Source organism: Rhinolophus sinicus, chromosome 15, assembly GCF_057876585.1.
Source record: "Rhinolophus sinicus isolate RSI-liver-muscle chromosome 15, RSI-T2T, whole genome shotgun sequence".
Lineage (NCBI taxonomy): Eukaryota > Metazoa > Chordata > Mammalia > Chiroptera > Rhinolophidae > Rhinolophus > Rhinolophus sinicus.
Window position 1 is genome coordinate 98,965,486 of NC_142515.1, and position 20,000 is coordinate 98,985,485.

The following is a 20,000-nucleotide window of genomic DNA, read 5'->3' on the forward strand; positions in this document are numbered from 1 at the left end:
TATGCCACTTAACACATACGTATATACACTTCCTGTAGGACGTCAATTCTAGTGGTCCTTCAAACCGTAATTTACTGAGGCAATTAATCTGCTAGTTTGTTCGTTTTTGTTCTGGCTTGTTTAACAAAATAACACATCCCTTATTTAATGAGCTGTAGCCTTAGGTCATCTCAGGGCTTGGAGGGGGCGGGGAACACCTGATTCACCTGACTTCTGCCAGCTGACAGAAACCATGCACTCAAAAGGGTATGCACCTCTTGGCATATAATTTATGTGGTATCAGGAGAACCCCAAATTGTTGTAAACCTCCTTTATACAAATACATTTATAATTTTAGTTTTGTATTGACAGCAAATTTTATTGTGGCAGGACTAGCTCACATTTTCAACTCAGATCATCAAGAACCAATGTGGTACTACTTTTAAGATTTTTTTGACTTAGAGTTTAAAACCTATCAGCAACAGAATATGCTACTGCATGAGGTAGTGAGCGCCCTATTTGTCAGGTTTTCAAGCAGGGCTGAACTACTACTTGTTAAGCATGCTGTAGGAAAGCTAGGTAAACCAGATAACCTACTTATTTTGTAACTCTACGACTGTATCCTTTAAAAATTACTGATTAACATTAAGCCTTACCTCGCTCCTTTGATTAAAGCCAATGCAGAACATGGCATTCCAAAACCTGCAGAAAAACTTAGCAACTGTTTGTTCTGGGTTTGAAAATATGCACCCATCAAAATTACCATGTTAGGACAAAACTTTCCTATTTTCTCTTTCATGAGGACACAATTATTAATGGTTTTATTGATGCCAGCATAATTTTCTTAAACCCTTTATTGCTTGAGAAAAATCTATGGATGGTTAGTTACATGCATGGTTTACTAAGTAACTCACTCACTCAGTACTTTTGGTTGCCTCTTTAGTCTACAGTAAAATAAGGACAGTGAAATACTTTCTGCCCTTTTCATTGTCTCACTTTCCCATTTGGTGGTCTCCTTTCTTGTTTCCGCTTACATGTCCCACATCTTGTCTTATGTGAGAGGAATGTGGCTTTCGAAGCTTCCTGATTGTCAGAGAAACCTATGTACTTAGCATGTTCTGATTTGACCTAGATTTGGTGTTGTCTAGGTGTTTTGTGGCAGATCTACTTCTCCCGTGAAAAGTTCTGGGTATGTGAGTTTCCTGATTTTCAGATTCTCTACAGTAAGCTTGATGTTACCTGTTAGAAATGATTTGTTGATATAGATAAAAATAAGTTGCTATAAAGTTTGTCAGGACAGAGTTAAGGTTTCTGAATTTGGATAAAGTTTGCAGTTTTACATAAAAGTTATTTAAGTTTTCCTCTTCTCCCCAAGATATGCCGCAGATGCAAAAAGTCAGGATAAGAATTGACTACAGATATCATATCATTGGAAAGAGTAAATCAGGGCACAATGACATGCCTTTCAGGTGGGACACGACACACATTCCGCACACATGTGCAATCCCTTTATTAAAGCAACAATCAAAATACAGGATGGATCACATAATTTTTTTCTACTATAACATCAATTTAAATATTACTCATTTATTTCCACCTTTAAATTATTTTTAAAAAGTGAACACTTATAGTTCACAAAATTACCAGTTTGACATTTCCGCCCAGATAAATTTTTTCATCTCATTTTTCAATTTTAACGAAGGCCATCCAGAACTAGATGTACAGCAAATCAACCATAAATATAAGCCTCTTCTTTGACCCAAACTCACAGTAGACAGATCTATGGTGTCTGAGAGATGCATTTGAAGGCTTTTGCTACTGGTTAAATAAAAATAATTTTTGCCAAAATATTCTTAGAACTATTTGATTTCTATTTTTACATTCTCTAAGAGCTTCAGTTTTGATTGTAGTATTCTAAGTATCAGCTGCCTTAAAAATGACATCTCTAAAGAATCTCAATGATCATTATCACCCTCATATGACATTTTCTTGTATAACAGATAATCACTCAGTCTTTTGGAAAACATAATAAGCAATTCTGTTTTATTTGATTTTTTTCCCCCACCACTGATTTATTTAATCCAAACCTGATTAATCACTGTAGAAACCCTAAAAAAGTCATTAGGAAAATGAACTTTATCTGCTGAAGGAGTTTTAAATGAATAGATGAACGTAAAAAGGACTAATATCTTGAAGATATCAGGTGCTCAAAGTATGTGTAAGAATATACAATGAGATTTAGTAGATATTTAAAGAGTACCGATAAATTAGTTTAAAAGCAAGGATAGAAACAGGGATAATAGTCTTAAGGGACTGTCAAAAGGTTATGTGAAGACAGGTACAGGATAGCATTGAACTGTGCTAAGTATAAAATGGAGTAGCTGAAAGATACGTTAAATGTTCCATTTTCTTACCAAATCAAACACTGGGAGGAAACCCACATTACAGAATCACAGAGGATACCAGTTAAGAGTTTCAGCACTGATACAACACTGTATTTCAATCTGTGAATAAAAGGTATCTGATTTGTCTTTCTAAAACAGTTCTTCCAGTGGTTGGGACTGATGTTTCTATAGTTAAGCTGATTTGTGTTGGCTGCACTACACTGAGAGTGTACCTGTACAAAACACGCAAATATTCTTTGTGCCTCACATTTTCTTCGTGTGCTAGAGAAGTGAGCAGGTCCTAGATCACCAATAAATAACAATCCAAGCATTAGATTTAAAACAAATTATCAGTCCATTAAATAACTTACATAGCCATAGTTCAATTCAGTCTTTTCATCAAGTTGCTTTCTTATCTCACACTTGCCCTTTCAAGGGAAGCTTAAACAACATAGACAATTAAAAATGAAGCAAACAGTTAAAAAAAGAAAAAGAAGGGAAAGGGATTCCAGAATCCATTGTGAGAGATGTCAGGCCTCTTAGCCTTAGATTTGAAAAACGGAATGCATCTGAGACAAATCATTCTGGATATAATGACATGGCACAATAATGTTTGGGATGGGTGAGAACAATCAGATATATTAAGAATGATTTCTATATGCTATATATTACATTTGGTTCCTAGAGATTTTAGTCAAGTATTAGTATTCCTTTTTGCCAAGTATGATATACAAAAAGATGAGAATAGATGTGCCCTAAAGATACGAAAATATAATATATTAAACAAAACCATTATAAATTACATAGATTTTCAGTATAAAATTTTTTTTTCCATTTAGAATAAACACCATCCAAGTTTACAGATCACCTAAGTGAATTAAATATGCACACATATCTGAATCATTTTCAGAATTTCAAGGAAAAAAATTGCTAGAAATATGACGAGATGACACAGAAACCAGAAATCGTTTGATTTTGAGAATGACTACATAAGACTCAAAGGACATGGTGTGGGATTTAGTCTTAAGCTTTTAAAACTGCCCAAATGAGCCTGACGTGTGTGTGCACACATGTACACACACTTCTATGAATTTCTATGAAGCTGAACAGTTTATCTTTAAAAATCAGCTGAAAGTCACGAGGTCTTCTACATTTCATGTTCTAGCAGGAGAGTCTTTCTCACTTTGTAAAGAAGTTGTAGAATGGATAAGAAGAGTGTAGAATTTCTGGAAGGGGAATATCTCCACTGTAAGCAAATCTCCTTTTAGGTTGGCTATTATTATATCAAGAGCTTTTTGATGTTTTAAAGAGGGGGAAAGTTTTGAAAAATCTATATAATCTCTCTAGTCTAAAGAAGCTAAAACCAAAATTGCATTATTCTTTGGTCACACATTTCTGCTCTTGCTTCATAAAAAGTCTGCCCATTTTAAACTTTTTACCCCTAATCAATGTCTAGATGGAATAGATGTCTTCTATAATCTCCATATGGAAATCTGCACATGGGTTTGGGTAGAATAAAACTGAATAAAATGGCAGAAAGCTCACACAATATCATAAAATGAGCTTAAGTCTCTGTTGTTTTGGACGTATAGATCTATGGTAACAATTTGTTGACCTCCATTAACAGGTGGAAAATGTTTATAGTCTAAGAGTCGGCGATAAGTTTTTTCTGTAACCCAAATATATAAAATCCCAGTCCAGAGAGCCCAAAACAAACAGAAGTCATGGTTTCTCTTGATTGCTCCTTACTGATTCCTTTCTGTGACCATCCACGTCACTTCTAACTAGATGCTAACAGTTCATTCCTGACCAAGAGATGTCTAATTAAGCTCCATGTCTTTCAGATTGCCTTCCACACCAGTTATTTATGATTAAAGACACCCATCAAGGCCGTTTCTAAAGCCAAACCCACTACCCTCAGCTATAGAGCCAGATACATTTGCTGTCAAGTTTAGATAGCAAAAGCAGCCAATCTCATGTACCTATTTTTGCTCCCAATGTTGCTTGTCTCTTCCAGCGGTGCCCATCATGGGAGATTACAGACTTTCTATGAAATTGTAAATGTCTGGGCTAGAAAGGGTCTTGTGACCTATCAGGTACAACTCCTGTATTTTGCAGATGAAAAAAGATTAAACCCCTGAATAAGGAAGAGAGTTGTCCAAGGTCAATTATCCAGATAGTGACAGAGTGAGACTTAACATCTGGGTCTGCTCTCTGATTACCAGCATGGCCCACATAACCTCCCATGGCATGACCCCAACACCTGACGTGGCCATGATCCTTATAACTACTTAAAGTTAGTGTGTCCCTTGCTGCTAAGTGCAAATGAAATAAAACTACTCATTCTCACCACAATTAAATCTAAACTGTAGATTCTTTTTAGTTTAGATTTAAATCTAAACTAATGATTTTTTTGTGGGGGAGAAGATCCACAACTTACTAAGATGCTACGTTTTTCTAAACTGATCCTCTTTGAGTAAGTAACGCAGCATAAAAAAATGTTAGGTGAATCCAGAGATAAGAGGGAAAATCTTTCAAGTAATTGTGAAAACGAGCAAGGATGATAGTATTGGTTTGGTTCTGTGAGAGAGTGAGACCATTTAAATGGTGCTCAGAGCTCACCTAGTCCTGCCCCTCTAGACAGATAAGGAAATTGAAACCCAGACTTGCCCAAAGCCAGGCAGCTGGTACTGGCATAGTCAGGTAAGGTGTTGGCCTTTGGATGACCAATTTTGTCTTTTGCCCATAACATCATTCTGCCTTGCATATAACTACTTTTTTTTTTTTTTTTTTTTTTTTTTTTTTTTTTTTTGTGTGTGTGAAACTAAAAAAGAATTCAGTTAATTTTGGAATAAAATTTGATGGTACAGTTCCCTATACTGTTATCCTAAGCTTTCACTCCCCCTTTGAAGACCAACAAGTTAGCCATACAGTTTTTAAGAAGAACTAGTTACATGACTTTACAGATCCTTACATTTGCTGTCTCAAATCAAGTGTTTGAGTCACCCGATGGCGTATTGTCCCTGCACAACCTTCTAAGGAAGCCAATATTCTACAACCTATAGGGATTCATTGAATGCCTCTGTCTTTGGAAGCAATAAATTTCCTAGATAAAGAATCAGTCTTTGTTTGCAGGATGATGTTACTTAAACATAAAAACAGCAGTTTCCATGGGTAGTGCGCGTATATTGAACCTTTGACAATATCTCCTGATATGTCAGTTGAGCTCAGAATGAGACAGGTAAACACATTTTTATTTGGCTATTAAAGTGCTATTCCTGGGCAAAGTTTTTCTCAGTTTCACAACAGCAGCTTCACTGGAAACAAAAAAGCAATGTATGAAAGCGGGCCTGGGAAATGACAGAAATAAGGAGCCTAGTAACTACTTTGGACACTACAAACGACTTGTAGATATCAGCCTTGGTATCTGGGACTGATCCCAAAGCCTCTGAGGTAAATGTTCTAGGGGAAAATAGGACAAAGTGGCAAAGAGGACTAAACCAGAAAAAGCCATTAGTATTACTATAACAACTACTCCATCATAAAGGAACAGTGGAAGGAATAAAAACTGAGAAGAAAGTGCAACAAACCCATATACGTGCATTTGCTATTGTAGCAGACCTATTAAGTTTTTAAAGGAAAAGCAATGCAGTGTGCGTTGGACAGAGCTCGAACTCAGAATTTACCTTACAGTAGTGTACTCTTTGCCAAAAGGGCATCGCCAATTAAGGTATTTGGCAGAGAATGGGCTCTAAAATTTGTATCACATGGACAGACACCTTCTGTCCAATATTATCAATTCTGCACCCAGATGTTTCCCACGTCCTTTTCTACTGGGGAAATTCCAGTCACATGAACTGCACGCAGATGTTTCCCTTTTAAAATGGCATCACTCCTACCTAAGGGATGAGAGTCTCCTGGTAAGGCTTAGCGGCAAGTGCGTAACTACGTCTGGACTACAGGAGCAGCCCCTGAATTTTCTTGATATGCATAGCTTTTCGGAGTTGATTTTAGACATGGCTTTCATAAATAATGCAGGTGTTTCTATCATGTGCCTCTGCCGGCTCTGTCGTTTCCAGGTGAGCTGCCGGCGGGACTCTATCTGATACCTCTTCAGGTGTAAGCTCTTCAGACGTTAGCTCCGTGGATGTTACATCCGTAGAAGGCTCCGCAGTTTCTGGGGAATGTTCAGCCGACGGTTCTGTCTCCTCTTCATCTTTGACTTCAAACTGTCCCCCCTCTTGGTCGTCCACGTGATCTTTCTTGGCCTGTGGATGAACCGACACCTTGATGGCAATCTGCTGAGGCTGTTCGTGCAGCGATGAGGCGTCCGAGTCGGCGGTGGGGGAATCGCTTCGCTTCAGAGAACTGGGGATCGTGTAGACCTCATGGTCCCTGTCTGTGGTCTCCTGGCCTTCGGGAGTGTGCCGGACAAAATTCTGCCCCTGCTCCTCCAGCCCGACCACTTCCATGATTTCTTCCATGATGGTCCTGCAGTTCATAATGAGAGGAGGCAGAGGCACGCTCCTGGCCAGCTCCTCAATGTAGCGGGCGAACTCCATGGTTTTAAACTGGGTGACTTTGGCAAGCTCCAGAGTTTTGGCTGAGGTGATGATGGGGATCCGCTTGGCGATCTCAAAGGCCTTCTGCAGCTTCTCGGCACCTTCGGTCCTGAAGAACTCGTTGATGGCTTTCTCAGTCTTCTTCAGGTGGCTGCTCATCATGCACAGGCGGGTAATATTGAGGACCATGACGATGGTGAAGGCCACCAGGCAGACCACCATGTAGTAGACGCCCATGTCTCCGGAGGTGAAGACGACGCGCAGGGTCACTGTGTTGTTCACGGTGCCGTAGATATTAGAAGCCACACACGTGTATTTACCTCGGTCTGAAAAAGACACTTTCGTGATGTTGAGGAGGCCACTCTCGTGCATCTGCCATTTTCCTGTCGGAAAGGAGAGGAGAGAATTCAAGAAAGGACCTACAGTTGCCATTGAAGTGACTACGCACGCACACATTACTGAAAAGCATCCACTACTAATGGTAACGACAGTGCATATTTACTATGCACCACACGTAGGGGACATGTAGGAGGACCCCATTTAATCTTCACAACAGTTCTGTGGGGTAGGTATACACTCTAGCCCCATTTTATAGGGTGAGAACACTGAGGCCCAGTTAGACTGAAGCACCTTCCCAAGGTCACCAATTGGGAAGCAGTCGAGCTAGAAGATGAACTACCTCAAGTTCAAGAAGCTGTACTCTTAACCACCAAACCATACTGTGTAATTCCAGTGAGAAATAAGAAAAATAAACAATCTGGAAAATACTGTGCTCTTACTAGAGAATTCCTTAATGACAGCATCCGATGTTCTAACCTGCCTGACAGCCTGACTCAATTGAATATATGTTCACTAGGGAGTTTAATGCTTCTCAGAATGTAGCTTAGGATCAACATAAACTCTGGAGTAAATCAATTAAATTATAATTATTTACGTGGGTTTCTCATATTTGAGATTGAAGTTATCCTTTTACGACCTCAGTTAATTAAAATATAGTTACGTCATTAATTTTGTGAATCTACAATGACTTGTCTATGCTACTTAAAGTTGCAAGCTAATAATGTGAAGATTCAGAGGCTGGGTGTGAATTAGCATCCATTTGTTTTAGCCTCACAAATAAATTATAGACTCATCAAACTGAAAGTAAGCCTCACACTATAGAAAATGCATGGTGATAAGTGCCATTCTTCCTTCCCCCTCTGGCCTGGAAGGCACCTAGTATTGCCCTAGAAAATGAGGTTCTGAATCCGATGAAACTCTTTAGTTGGAATTAAGTCTTTGTGTACCTGCAAGTCAGAGGACCCATGGACATCATGAGAATAGGTTTCGCTTCTGGGTCTTGGGTCTGAGCCTTTCTGAAATCCTACCACTTCCCTACTATGTCCTCTGGAGAGAGGAGAGTCCAGGTCAGACCTGTCGGGAGTTCTGAGGAGCAGAGCAGGTAGACATTTCTCCATCAAAGCACTCTAGTTCCCTAAGCCAACGAGAGGAACCTCTCCTGAAAGATGGAGAAATTTAACATGCAGTTTCCTTTTAAGTATTTATTATTGCATCATCTTTTTTATTTGTTGCTTCCCTTCTGGTAGTGACTTTTAATTCTAATGAAAAGTCTGGTATTTCCAAAAAGCAATAAGTAAAATGTTCCTTTTTCTTTCTTTCTTTTTTTTTTAACTGATGAGCACATAAGTGACCAGGGTCTTAAGGGACTAAGGAATGAAGCAACAGAGGACCTTTATGCTGGCGTCTTCTGCTATAGCATAGTGACGATATTCCAAGGTACAAACCTTTACGGAAGCAGATGGAGAGATGAGTTGCCTTCTGGGGCCTGAAGGCCCTCCTGCTTTGCTAGCTGTGGTGAATCTGGCAGGATGCCTCTAGTAGATGCTGTCACATTACTTTGCTTTCTGAAAGAACATCTGTGAAGAGTGGTTCCTGGTGTCCCTAAATAACCCTTTTCTAACAATTCAGCCAGTGTATTTTCCCCAAGAGTAGCAAACACTGGTCTGGAAAATCGAATGAATTTTCAGTCTCTGTGAAGGTGCATGAATAAACAAACCAAGCACCGAGTCTGTGCAAGTTTCTCTCATTCATTTGGGGCAGGGGCAAGCCTTACACACCTTTCATTCCCTGAACCTGAATTGTGATACGTCAGCTGCAGATTTATCCAAATGTATACTAATCAGAGGCAAGGGAAATTATCAATTCATTTCTTAAATTTTGCATGTTTCATTAAGCAGACTAGAGCAGGCATAGGGGAAAAATCTCTAGTTGACTGAAAACTTATTATAGCTCTGGAAGGTACTGGGTTCCAGAGAATTACTTGTAGACTATACTTGTAGTAGTTTCTCATGTTTACTTCACTTCTTTTATTGGAAAATATAAAAGGCAATAGGGTAGAAGAGGGTGAGAAGGTGAGATGAACTTATTCACCTCCTAATCTCCCTACGGCCACTCTTTTAATGGAGGAATTATCTGTAAATACAAGGACAGAATAGTCTGAATCTGGGTATAGAAGAACAAAAGCAGAAAAGAACACTAAACTAAGAAGGCAGACATCTGATGGTAATATAAACAGCTTTCTCCTCACACCTACATAACAATTTTAGTGATAATTGTATTCTAACTATTATAGAAAAATGACATGCAAAAATACGTATTAATTACAACATACCAATGCTTTCTTCTACTATTTCTTTTTTGAATGCATTTATTTGACCCAAATTGATGATGTATGTCAGGGAGCAAGAACTCAAATGCTCCTCCTCTACTGACTGTTTAAAAATGTTTCTGAACTTGAATTTTATAGTTATTTTCAGGTTTTTTTGTAAGTTCCTACTGACATGTATTTATCTATCATGGTTCCAAGCTATTCAATTCAGATTACAACTTAGACATTTCAGAAGTTTCTTGTCACATGGTGAAAAGAGGCATAGGTTGGAATCAAACCCAACCTTATGGGGACACTTGGGGCTCTTTATGGGGGAAACTGTGAGATTTTCAGCAGATAATTACTTAGGAGCTTATTCTACTTCTTTAGCCCAGGACAGTGGGTCCTTAGACTGACATCTTTTATGTACTTTACCCAATCATTAATTTAGTTTGTTCCTGAAGTCTGAAGCCCAGCCATGTATCTGTGAAGTGACTGTATTAGCTAACTGTAAACTATGACAAAAATGAATCTGTATGTTATAATCCTAAAACACTTGGGTTATTACCAATAATCTGAGCTGCAACACCCTAGTTAAGTGACTGAGACCACATCTCTCCCTGGCAGCCATTTCCTGTTTCCACTCTAAGACAAGGGCACTAAGACATTTCTGTCGTTTTCAGTCCTTTTCTAGATTCCTCTTGAAACAAACGTGATATATATTTTATGGAAGAAGGTAATATTAATGATTCTTCAGCTTCCTCTCAGGTATGATATGACAAAATGCATATGTGACCTGGATTAAACATTCTATTATCAGATTATAAAGCAAGTCTTTGAAAGCCAATACACACACACACACACACACACACACACACACACACACACACACATCAAAAGAGCTAATATTCCAACCGCAAAGGTGATACACGCCTATATTTCTTCCTTTTTCAAAAGCTGATACGTTCATCACTTCCCAGGAACTAAGACTCTAAATATTCCCTCTCAGCCTCAGCTTGACCTTTCATTAGTGATAAAGATTTCTGCATGTTTTATTACCACATGCAGCCTGAAAACTATGAAGTTGGCACAGACTCTGCTTTGGGCATCCTCCCACATCAGCTTGGCGCCCAGGGTCATGAAGAATTTCCCATGATACCTGCCCACCCGGGATGCTCTTGAGAACATTTCCTATGCTACACATCACCACCATTCACCTCAGCCTATAACTACCTGGCCCTGAGACTAATTCTGGAAGGTCCTGACTTCAGCTGTCAGAAAGTTGAAGAAATAAAAATACCCACAGTGACTGTCACAGGAAACCTTCAGTGATATATACACAAAGCGGGTCTACATAGTCCTGTTCCCATGTATTTTAAACTGTAGTTGAGTGGGAATTCGTCAGAGTCATGGGTTGAATTGTCATTAAACTACATCCCTTCAGCAGAAATAAAAACCTAAAATGTCAGCAGCTAATGCCAAGTCAGTTCTTCATGTAATGATTTCAGGGGAAACAAAAGAGGCAGATGTTTAACCATTACTTTCTGACTATAATATGAAAGATTAAGTGTAAAAATATTTCCCTGACACTCTTGATGGTAGTTCACTTATATCCTGTGCCTTGCTCAGCTCCCCCCTTTGGAATGCTCACCGCCCCTCCCATCCTTTCTTTTCCCACTCTGGTCCTGTATGGTGACCAGACTGAAAACTGACACAGGCAGCAGGAGAAAGGCTGCTGCATCTCTACAGGAGACTAGAGTTCACCCAGGAATCCGTCACAGTCTCCCCCAAGAAACTCCAGGCACGAGAATCACATGTGAAAACCTCCCCCGCATAAATAGAGGTGTGGTGGTGACAGTCTGTCTTTTGCATAAAGAAAAGCGAACAGATGTTGTTTCTTAGCTATACAGCAGTGCGTGCTATGCTGCACAACAAAACTGACATTTTTAGAAGGGCAGTGATCTTTTTTTATATTGTGCACGCATGCATTAAAAAATATTATTGAATAAATTGTCTATATACAGGTTCCATGCTAGACTGTGCAAATACAAAGATGATCCCTGACTGCGAAAAGGATCCAGCCCAAACAGGGATACAGACTCCCAGCAAACCACTGGGGGGTCAGGTAGCCAATGTACTGTGGTGGACACGGGAACAGGAGGACAGGCTTCCTAGAGAGGTGTGAGGTACTCTCCAGGGCAGGTGGGGGTGGTGCAGGCAGGAAGAAGCTGGGAGTAAAGAGAAAGAACTTTAAAAGCCAGAGAGAGATGGTATGTGTGGGTGGGAAGGTGGGGGGGGGGGGGCGCATATGAGCAAAAGAGGGAACCCAGTGTATGCTGCTGCAGCCGACAAACCATTTTTAAAATTAAGAAGCGGTAGGGCAGAGAAAAAACTGGAGAAGAATCTGGGGCAAGAATGTTCATCCTGCAAGAGAACAGAAGGCCCTCATTTTACAGGACTTTTCCCGACCTGCCTTATTTCATACCTTAAGGTGCCTTAGGACCTTCCCACGTGCTCCCTCTCTGCCTGGAAAGCTTTCCTCCCTCCCCATCCCCAAGCCCCCTACCTCACACATTCATAGCCCAGTTAAGACACCACCTTTACATCTCACCTTATTCCCTGAGAAAGCCTTCTCTGACCCACAATTAAATCAGCGGAGAAAACTTGAAAGTCCAGAAACAGATGCCAACACCATGTCTACTGAAATTCTAAATCTTTCCAGCTTTTCCTGAGGATTACTGAGCATTAAAAATGAACATTATACCCAAATGCTAAGCTTTTAGACTTTCCCTCAAATTACTTATTAGAAGAGGATTTCTTTTTCCTTAGAGATAGCTTTCTGTGAATGTGTAAACAAAGTTATGTATGGTTTGTCTATACCCCCAGTAAGTGGTAGAAGATTAAAACTGTTTACAATCCTATTTATACAGGGTGCGATCAAACAATATGATGAATGTCTAAATAAAAAAAATATTATTACAGTAAAAGACACATTGTCATTAATCCCTCTCAAAATACCCCCCCTGGCTTCAAACACACTCATACCATCATTCTTGCCACTTTCTGAAGCAGTTCTGGAAGCCTTCTTTCATGAGGGTCTTTAAGTGGCGCTGTCGTGGCTGCCTCAATGTCCTGAATTGATTCAAATCGGTTACCTTTCATGGTCATTTTGACTTTGGGGAAGAGCCAGAAGTCGCATGGTGCCAGATCCAGTGAATAAGGTGGATGAGGACACACCGTAATGTTTTTATTTGACAGAAATTGCTGTACCAGAAGCGATGTGTGATACAGAGCATTGTCATGATGGACGATGAAGTAAAGACACTCACGAAAGAGGACTTCCAGAACTGCTTCAGAGAGTAGCAAGAATGATGGGATAAGTGTGTTTGAAGCGAGGGGGAGTATTTTGAGGGAGATGAATGGCAATGTGTCTTTTACTGTAATAATTTTTTTTTAAATTTAAACATTCACCATATTGTTTGATCACACCTTGTACTTTGGCTCTTAAGCTCCATACACTCATGCTTTTCAAGGAGGAGAGTTCAATCTGCCAAAACAAGAGGGTTATTTTCCTGAAACCAACTCAAATAAAAATTTTCAGGTGATGAGAGTTCCAGTGAATGTTTATGCAAACGTGAAATACAACATTCACTTGAATGAGTATCGCACTGAATTGACAACTCTTCACGTAAGAATAAAATGCCACGTGTGGCTTTGTGGCTCTAAATGTGGTGCTTATTTTCCAATATGTGAAATATAGGCTACAGAAGAGAAAGGATCTATGCCTTTTTACTAAACATAATTGAAAACAAATTTAGCCCTGCATGGCTGCACCTGTTACAGCACTTCTGCAGTAGATGACAGCTCCTTGAAGCCGCTGCAGAGTCAGGTTGTAAACATTGCGAGCTGCAAGGGCTCTTGTGCCCACCCTCCCCAATCCTCCCAAGGGACCTCTTCAAAGAGTACTAGGGCAGCTCTAACAAGCTATTTCCTACATAATGTGGAGCCAAAGTAGCCTGGGATAACACAGGCTTAGCTGGGCTTTCGGCTCAGGAAGGTGGGGGTGGAAGGATTGTGCTATTGTTAAGAGCTTGCACTTCTGCTCTCCTTAAAGGTAGAAATAATATCTAAAATGAGCCTACTGTCTTTTCATTTCCTGGTAAAGGAAATATTTGACACTCCTACTAATTTGATCTGGTAATCTTAATTTTAAAAACAGTGCCAAGTACTTTTAATTCCATGTAATTCCATGCGGGCTAGCATTAGTCTGTTCTGATAGTAGCTGTGGGTCTTCCAAGACAAGAGGACCCTACACTAGGCTCATATAAATAGCTTCCATTTTGGGAATCTCGGCTGTCATCCTTATCAGAGACGGATCTAGAAGGGTCTTTTCATGGCTAAGACTAAGGCATTCTGGGCTCACATCCCAGATGCAGCACATCTCATTAAGGAAACACTCTAAATGGTGGTTAGCTGCCAGGTTGGATCTTAATATGACTCAATTTGGAAAATAAATCAAAGTACCACAAATTAAACCACTTTTACGGGAAAACACATTATGAGTTCAAACAACTCACTTGAAGATCTACTTTGAAATGATTCTTTAGTTAGCTGAAGAGTGCTTCTTTGGATTAGATTAAGGTTTCCCAACTTGGGCACTACTGACATTTTGCCCTGGATAATTCTTTGTAGGGCTCTAATCCTGTGCACTGTAGGACGTTTAACCACAGCCCTGGCTTCTGACTGCTAGATACCAGTAGCATACTCTCTCCCCTTCCTTCCCCTCCTCCCTCCAGTTATGACAACTAAACTGTCTTTAGCCTTTGCCAAATGTCCTCTGGGGGGAAAAGAGACCCTAGATGAAAACCACTGGGTTAGGCAAATGTAAAGTTCATCCTGTGCATAATGTACTTTGTAATTTCCACATACGCTGTTTTCCAGAGACAGAAGCATATTTCATATCAGTGGGCCCTTTGTACACAAACGTGAGGTTTTAGGAAAGGGGAAGCGAAATGATTTCCTTGCTTTACAAAACACACTATATTATAAAGCAGAGATTTAAGCACTTGGAATCTAGGATTGTGACAATATACTTGTAGGACAGTATTACCCATAGCAGCAGTTGCCACTTGGTGACAGCTTGGTATAGTCCAGGAACTCTACTGAGCATTTAATACACAATCGTTTATTTAAGACTCACAACCTCACCTGGTAATAAAAAGAATTGTCTCCATTTTGCAGCTAGGAAAACTGTGGCTCAGAAAAGTTAACAAACTTGTTCAAAGAAAGATTATCATGTGCTTCTTCTGAATTGCCAATAATATTTTCATAATTACATATATTTTGTTTAATGGCTTTTGATAAGTTGGTTTTTTTATCTCAAATATTTAGAATGCTAAAAGAGGAGTCAGTATAATATTTTCCTAAGTTAACATTCCACTTCATGCTGATCTTAGAGGCCGAGGATAATTTACATTTAATGCTGTGGAAACGGATCTCCTTCCATTTATATTAAGTAGGTAGGTGATACACTACAGTCTTAAAACTTGGCTGGTACAGCTTGTTGTCCCTTGCAGAAGTAGTAAAAAGGCAATTCTATTAAAAAAGTCTGAAAAGTAGAGAGATGAAAACCAGTAGTGATATAAGCTAAATGCAAAATTTATAATGATGAATTCCACAGAGCTACTAGAGTAGCAGTTGTGACAACTGTGACAGTAGCTGTAGTTCAGCTCACTTTACTATGTGTATGTTTATTTTCAAAGATAAGTCTCAATTGTTTTGGGTGACAGAATGCTACAAGAATACTGAAAACAAATTCACAGAAAAGTCTAAAACCTAACTTTAAGGAAGATTTTAAACTCACAACAAGCCAGACATGTTTACAAAGGCCCACACCAGCTGATTTTCTTGAAATGCTTGTTATTTGTCATCAGATTTATCATCTGTGCATTTAAATGGTTCAAAGTCAGAAAAACACTCGATAATTAGTACCTGAAATAACTGGGACTTTTTCATAGTACTTTTTGACAACTATGTATTTCTACTCAACTCTAGCAAAAGGAAAATTGAAACCAGCACATTTCGTGGCCATTTGTGGTTATTCATGTCATTTGAATTCTGAGCTATTTTTGTAATATGGTTGGTGCACCACCCCAACTTGGTCCTTTAGTGAATGACAAAAAAAAAACAAACCCAAAACAAACAAACAAACAAAAAGAAAACAAACAAAAAAAGAACACAAAAAACAAAAAAATCACCAAAGTCTTTCTCCAGAAATAGATTACACACTGGCCTCTCCTGATCTTGTGGAACTGAAATGACAAGCACCAGGGAAGGAAAGCAAAGCAGCTTGTGCCAATGACAGGAAATAGCCTCCCTGTTCTGTCTAGGACAAGTGGGGCGGGCATGAAGAATAGCGATCTCATGTTTTCAGCATACACAAGAAAGTGTTCCTTTCCAGGCTAATCACAAAGCAAGTGTTAGTGTGCTTCTGGAGCAACTCACCAGATGAGTTTCAATACATCTGTGTCTGCCATGTATACATGTTACAGCACACACCCTCCCACTATTGGACTGTTATGTAGTTACAATGCCTTTTCCACCCAAGGAGGCTTCTCTCATTCACTCAGTCTGGGCAGATGCTGGCCAACAGTTTTCACCTACTGAGACCTGAAGGATGAGCAGATATTGGCTGGGCCCAGAGGGAGAATAAATACTCGCTTGCCTGCACTTTGGTTGTGTCATTTCCTCTCCATTCCTCTGGTTTTTCATCTATAAACATGAGGATTAATAATACCTAACTGTCATGCTACATGTAAGGATTAGAAATAATATATGTAAGTTGCTACAGGGGCTTAATCAATGGTAGTGGTTGTTAATGAAAATTACACTCATTTTGTGAGTTTGGTTGTAACAGTAGTCTACTGTATCTAAGTAACGTTCCAGGACATTAGCATCATTTTTCATACTATATTCAATCACTTCTTGGAGTTAAAAATGAAATACTGCTCCATTTAAACTTCTAGCCTATCATCCTGAAAACTGAAATCTATGTCCATGTTATAATACAGTCATTTTCTCCATTAGAAATGATGGGTTAAAGACTATGGGTCCTTTAATAGGCCACTGTAAGAGTAAAATTCTAATATTTTATGAGGAAGAGTCTCAATTCTACTATTTCCTATGTCTTGCTTGGTTGTTAGGTATCGTGTTTTGTATATTACCCCATGTTGCTTATGTTCTGAAATTACTATTATTAGGCATTGTAATTACAAAAGCTGAGCTGGAACATCAAGTACTAGTATCACGAGTTCTTTTTAAAAATCTACAGTGCATCTTCCTTATGAGATTTCAAAACAGCTACCTGATTTGTTAGCAAGGCTGCCAGCTACAAATAGGCTGACAGTGCTGAGTTCTGATGGAGCAGTTCTCTGTGCCAAAGGCTTTCGACTGGCTACCACTGGTTCAGGGGTCACTGGCAGGCTGCTCCTACAGACCACCTGACCACCCACAAAACAAAAGAATATTGAGCCCAATATAACTGCCATCTAGTCCAATCTCCCAACGCAGAGATGAAGCAGGCAAGGTGCAGAGTCTGTTTGCCAAGACTGAGTTCGTAGTTACAGGACCTTTTCAATAAAGACATCACATGATCTCTTTGAAGCAGTAAGGTACTACTGCTTCAGGACAGCACTCATGATGTCGCGATTGAAATTCAGGTCCCAATACCATTATTTTCCTCTTTAGGACTCAGCATTTAGTGCCTCAACCCCAACTCTTTAATACCCGGGGATGACCTTTGCTCCAGGGTCCCTGTGAAAGGTAGATTCAGGTCTGAGTTCTTGCTCCCCTCAATTCAGTCACATGGATATTCCTTGAAGAGGCAGAAAAGACCTGATGAATTACAGGGACCTGAGTGTGTATATGTTACCATGGTTACTGCCCCCCCTTCACAACTATGATGTCACTTCCTGTTCACTTGTAGTCTGGGAGGAAGGAACTGTAGGAATGGGATCCAATTGTGGGCTAGATGGTGTCTCATCTTTCCAATGTCAGTAGTAACGATTCTTAGTCACAGACACCTAATAACACCAGGACCTTGGGAAAACTGAGTAAAAGAGAAATTTCAATTATATTGTTTCTAAGGTCCTTTCTAATTTAAAAATTCTGTGATCCCATAATGTTACATGGTAGGGAAAGAGTGCCCCTCTTCTAGGTTAAACAGCCAAACATACATATGATACATAATATATAATATTTTCATTAAAGGGAAGAAGCTGTATTACGCTGTACCTCCTTGCATGGCTGACCAAAAGCAACGGCAGTGAGAGCACGACAGGGAAACCCCAAGCTCAGGCAGTTACACTTTGGCAGCTTTAACTCTGAGGGGCACAGCTGTGAACCAGAAATATGTAACTGCAAGAAAACTCCATCCACTCAGCTCCTGAGAAGACATAAGGCATTAGCCTCTATTCTTTGTCAGAGCAATTAAGAAAAACACGGCAAAGAGATTAAAAATGTAGGTTTTCTTAGAGCAGAAACTCTTCTGGGGATTGTTCACTGGTTAAAGGGCTGTGGAATGGGAAGGGCGATGTGAGTGAAAGGAGGGCAGAAACTAATAAGCTGCTACTGCAGCACAATGGTCTTTTTACACCCCAGCTCCCAACCCCCTACTTCTTCTCACAGGAAAGGCTAGGAAAGTACATTAACTCCTTCAAGTCAATCGGATCAGTCTTGGGTTTGCAGACAGTTACTTCTCACATCGACAACAAGAAATGTACTGATTCAGTGATCCAGGCAATCCTCTCTCTGGTTGGAATTCTTCCTGAAGCAAGCTCAGGTGTTTAGGTAGGGGACTCACACTTTCGGCCAGAACCTCCTTCATTAAAGACCAGGCTACATGCATTCACTCTCCCCCTTGGCCTCCTCCTCAACAGGCAAGAAACCTCCACCAGGTCTCTAGAAGCATAGTTAGTAGTGGCTGAGAACTTGCACAGAGACTTCTCTTAAGAGGTGTGGTCTTTAAATCCATAGTCCACAGATTAACATGACATGTAGTGGTGAACAACTGCTGTATTGTGTATTTGAACCAGTTCCATGAAACAAAATCAAACTCCTTTTCAAATGGAAATCCATTTTACATGTGTCCCCATTCCATGTGTATGCATTAAATTACAAAATGCCAAGAGGCCTTTTAAAAAACTTTCATGTTTGCCCTTTGTCTCCTGAGTTAAAGAGTGAAAAAGACATGAATTACGGCTTTGAATCCTTAAGGATATGTATTTCACTCTCTTGCCTCAGAAAAAGACAAAATGACATCTTTAAATTGATCTGAATAAGGACAACTACCATTCAGTGTGCTGGCTCCATATTCCGTGTTTACATTTTGTGACATTTGACCCAACTTGAGAACCTACCTCCTCCTCTTTCCTCATCCTCTTCTTTCAGCAGCTTGCCAATGGAATTATACCACTTGAACTGTGGGTTAGGGACGCCAGAAACGTTACAATTAATCAAGGCACTCTTCCCTTCCTTGACTATGATATGGTCAGTTCTGGCGATGATTACGGGCACAGAGCCCAAGACCACAGCAGTGCCATTTAAAGTGCTGTTAGTCACATTTTTAGCAGTCGCCAGAGTGGATACTAGGATTAAAAAGGGCACAGAAGGTAAAAAGCACACAGGCAGATGGCTCTTCAATCGATCCATCTTCCTTTGCTTGCTCTGTAAGGCAACAGAGATGATTTGCCAACGGGATCTCCTAGTGGACACCACGCTGTTCAGAGCCGGCCATGGGACACACCTGTCCTAGATCCATAGACTTGGTTCTTGATTAAGAACCTGTTTAAAAAAAAATATGTACATAAATATTAGCATTCACACTAAAAATATTATTTATAAAATGTTAGAAACCCAGCAAAAATACAAACCTACATTATTTTTAAACAACACACAAATTCAGAACACGTTCCAAAGGTTAAATGACATTTTTCACAGAAATCGTGACAAACAATTTTGTTACTTTTGCTCCTGAAACATAGATCTTTTAGTAGGTACACATCTATATATTTCAAAAACCGATTCAGGCTTCTTGCGTGTAGCATGACCAAGTGTTCATCATGGATGAACTGATTGTTCACCTGGGGTGTTCCTTACCCTCTGATCTTCCAGTGAACGTGACTTCCTGTCTGTTTTAGCGGTCACAGCTCTGCCAGCATTGGGAAGGGCCCCACCACAATCAGGCTGGCATTCTCTTAACTCTTCTCCCCCACCTTTCATGCAACTGCCCATGCTTCTTTGAGCTTCATGCCATCCCGCTCTCTCTGCTTTGTGTAATTGTTATCTACTGACTCCTGATCACTCACTGAATTCCCTGGTTTCAGTCTTCGCCTGCCTCCCAGAGGCTGGGGAATGTCAGTATGTATGAGG

At 39.9% G+C, this 20,000-nt stretch overlaps 1 protein-coding gene across 6 annotated transcripts in view; it reads right to left on the reverse strand.

Annotated features, from left to right (window-relative positions):
• Window positions 1-1,461: 1,461 nt before the first annotated feature.
• MFAP3L (microfibril associated protein 3 like) overlaps window positions 1,462-20,000 on the reverse strand; it is a 38,655-nt gene continuing 20,116 nt past the window's right edge. For 4 of the 6 annotated variants that reach the window (XM_019715166.3, XM_074338314.2, XM_088792538.1 and 1 more), the window contains 2 exons: window positions 18,989-19,412; window positions 1,462-7,308 (listed from right to left, as the gene is read on the reverse strand). In XM_019715166.3, coding sequence (XP_019570725.2) covers window positions 6,374-7,308; window positions 18,989-19,280 — 1,227 coding nt within the window. In that variant the 5' untranslated portion in view covers window positions 19,281-19,412 and the 3' untranslated portion in view covers window positions 1,462-6,373. Of the gene's footprint in view, window positions 7,309-8,709; window positions 12,095-18,988; window positions 19,413-20,000 lie in introns of those variants that run through there. The other 2 variants (XM_074338315.2, XM_074338316.2) reach the window with 2 other exon arrangements.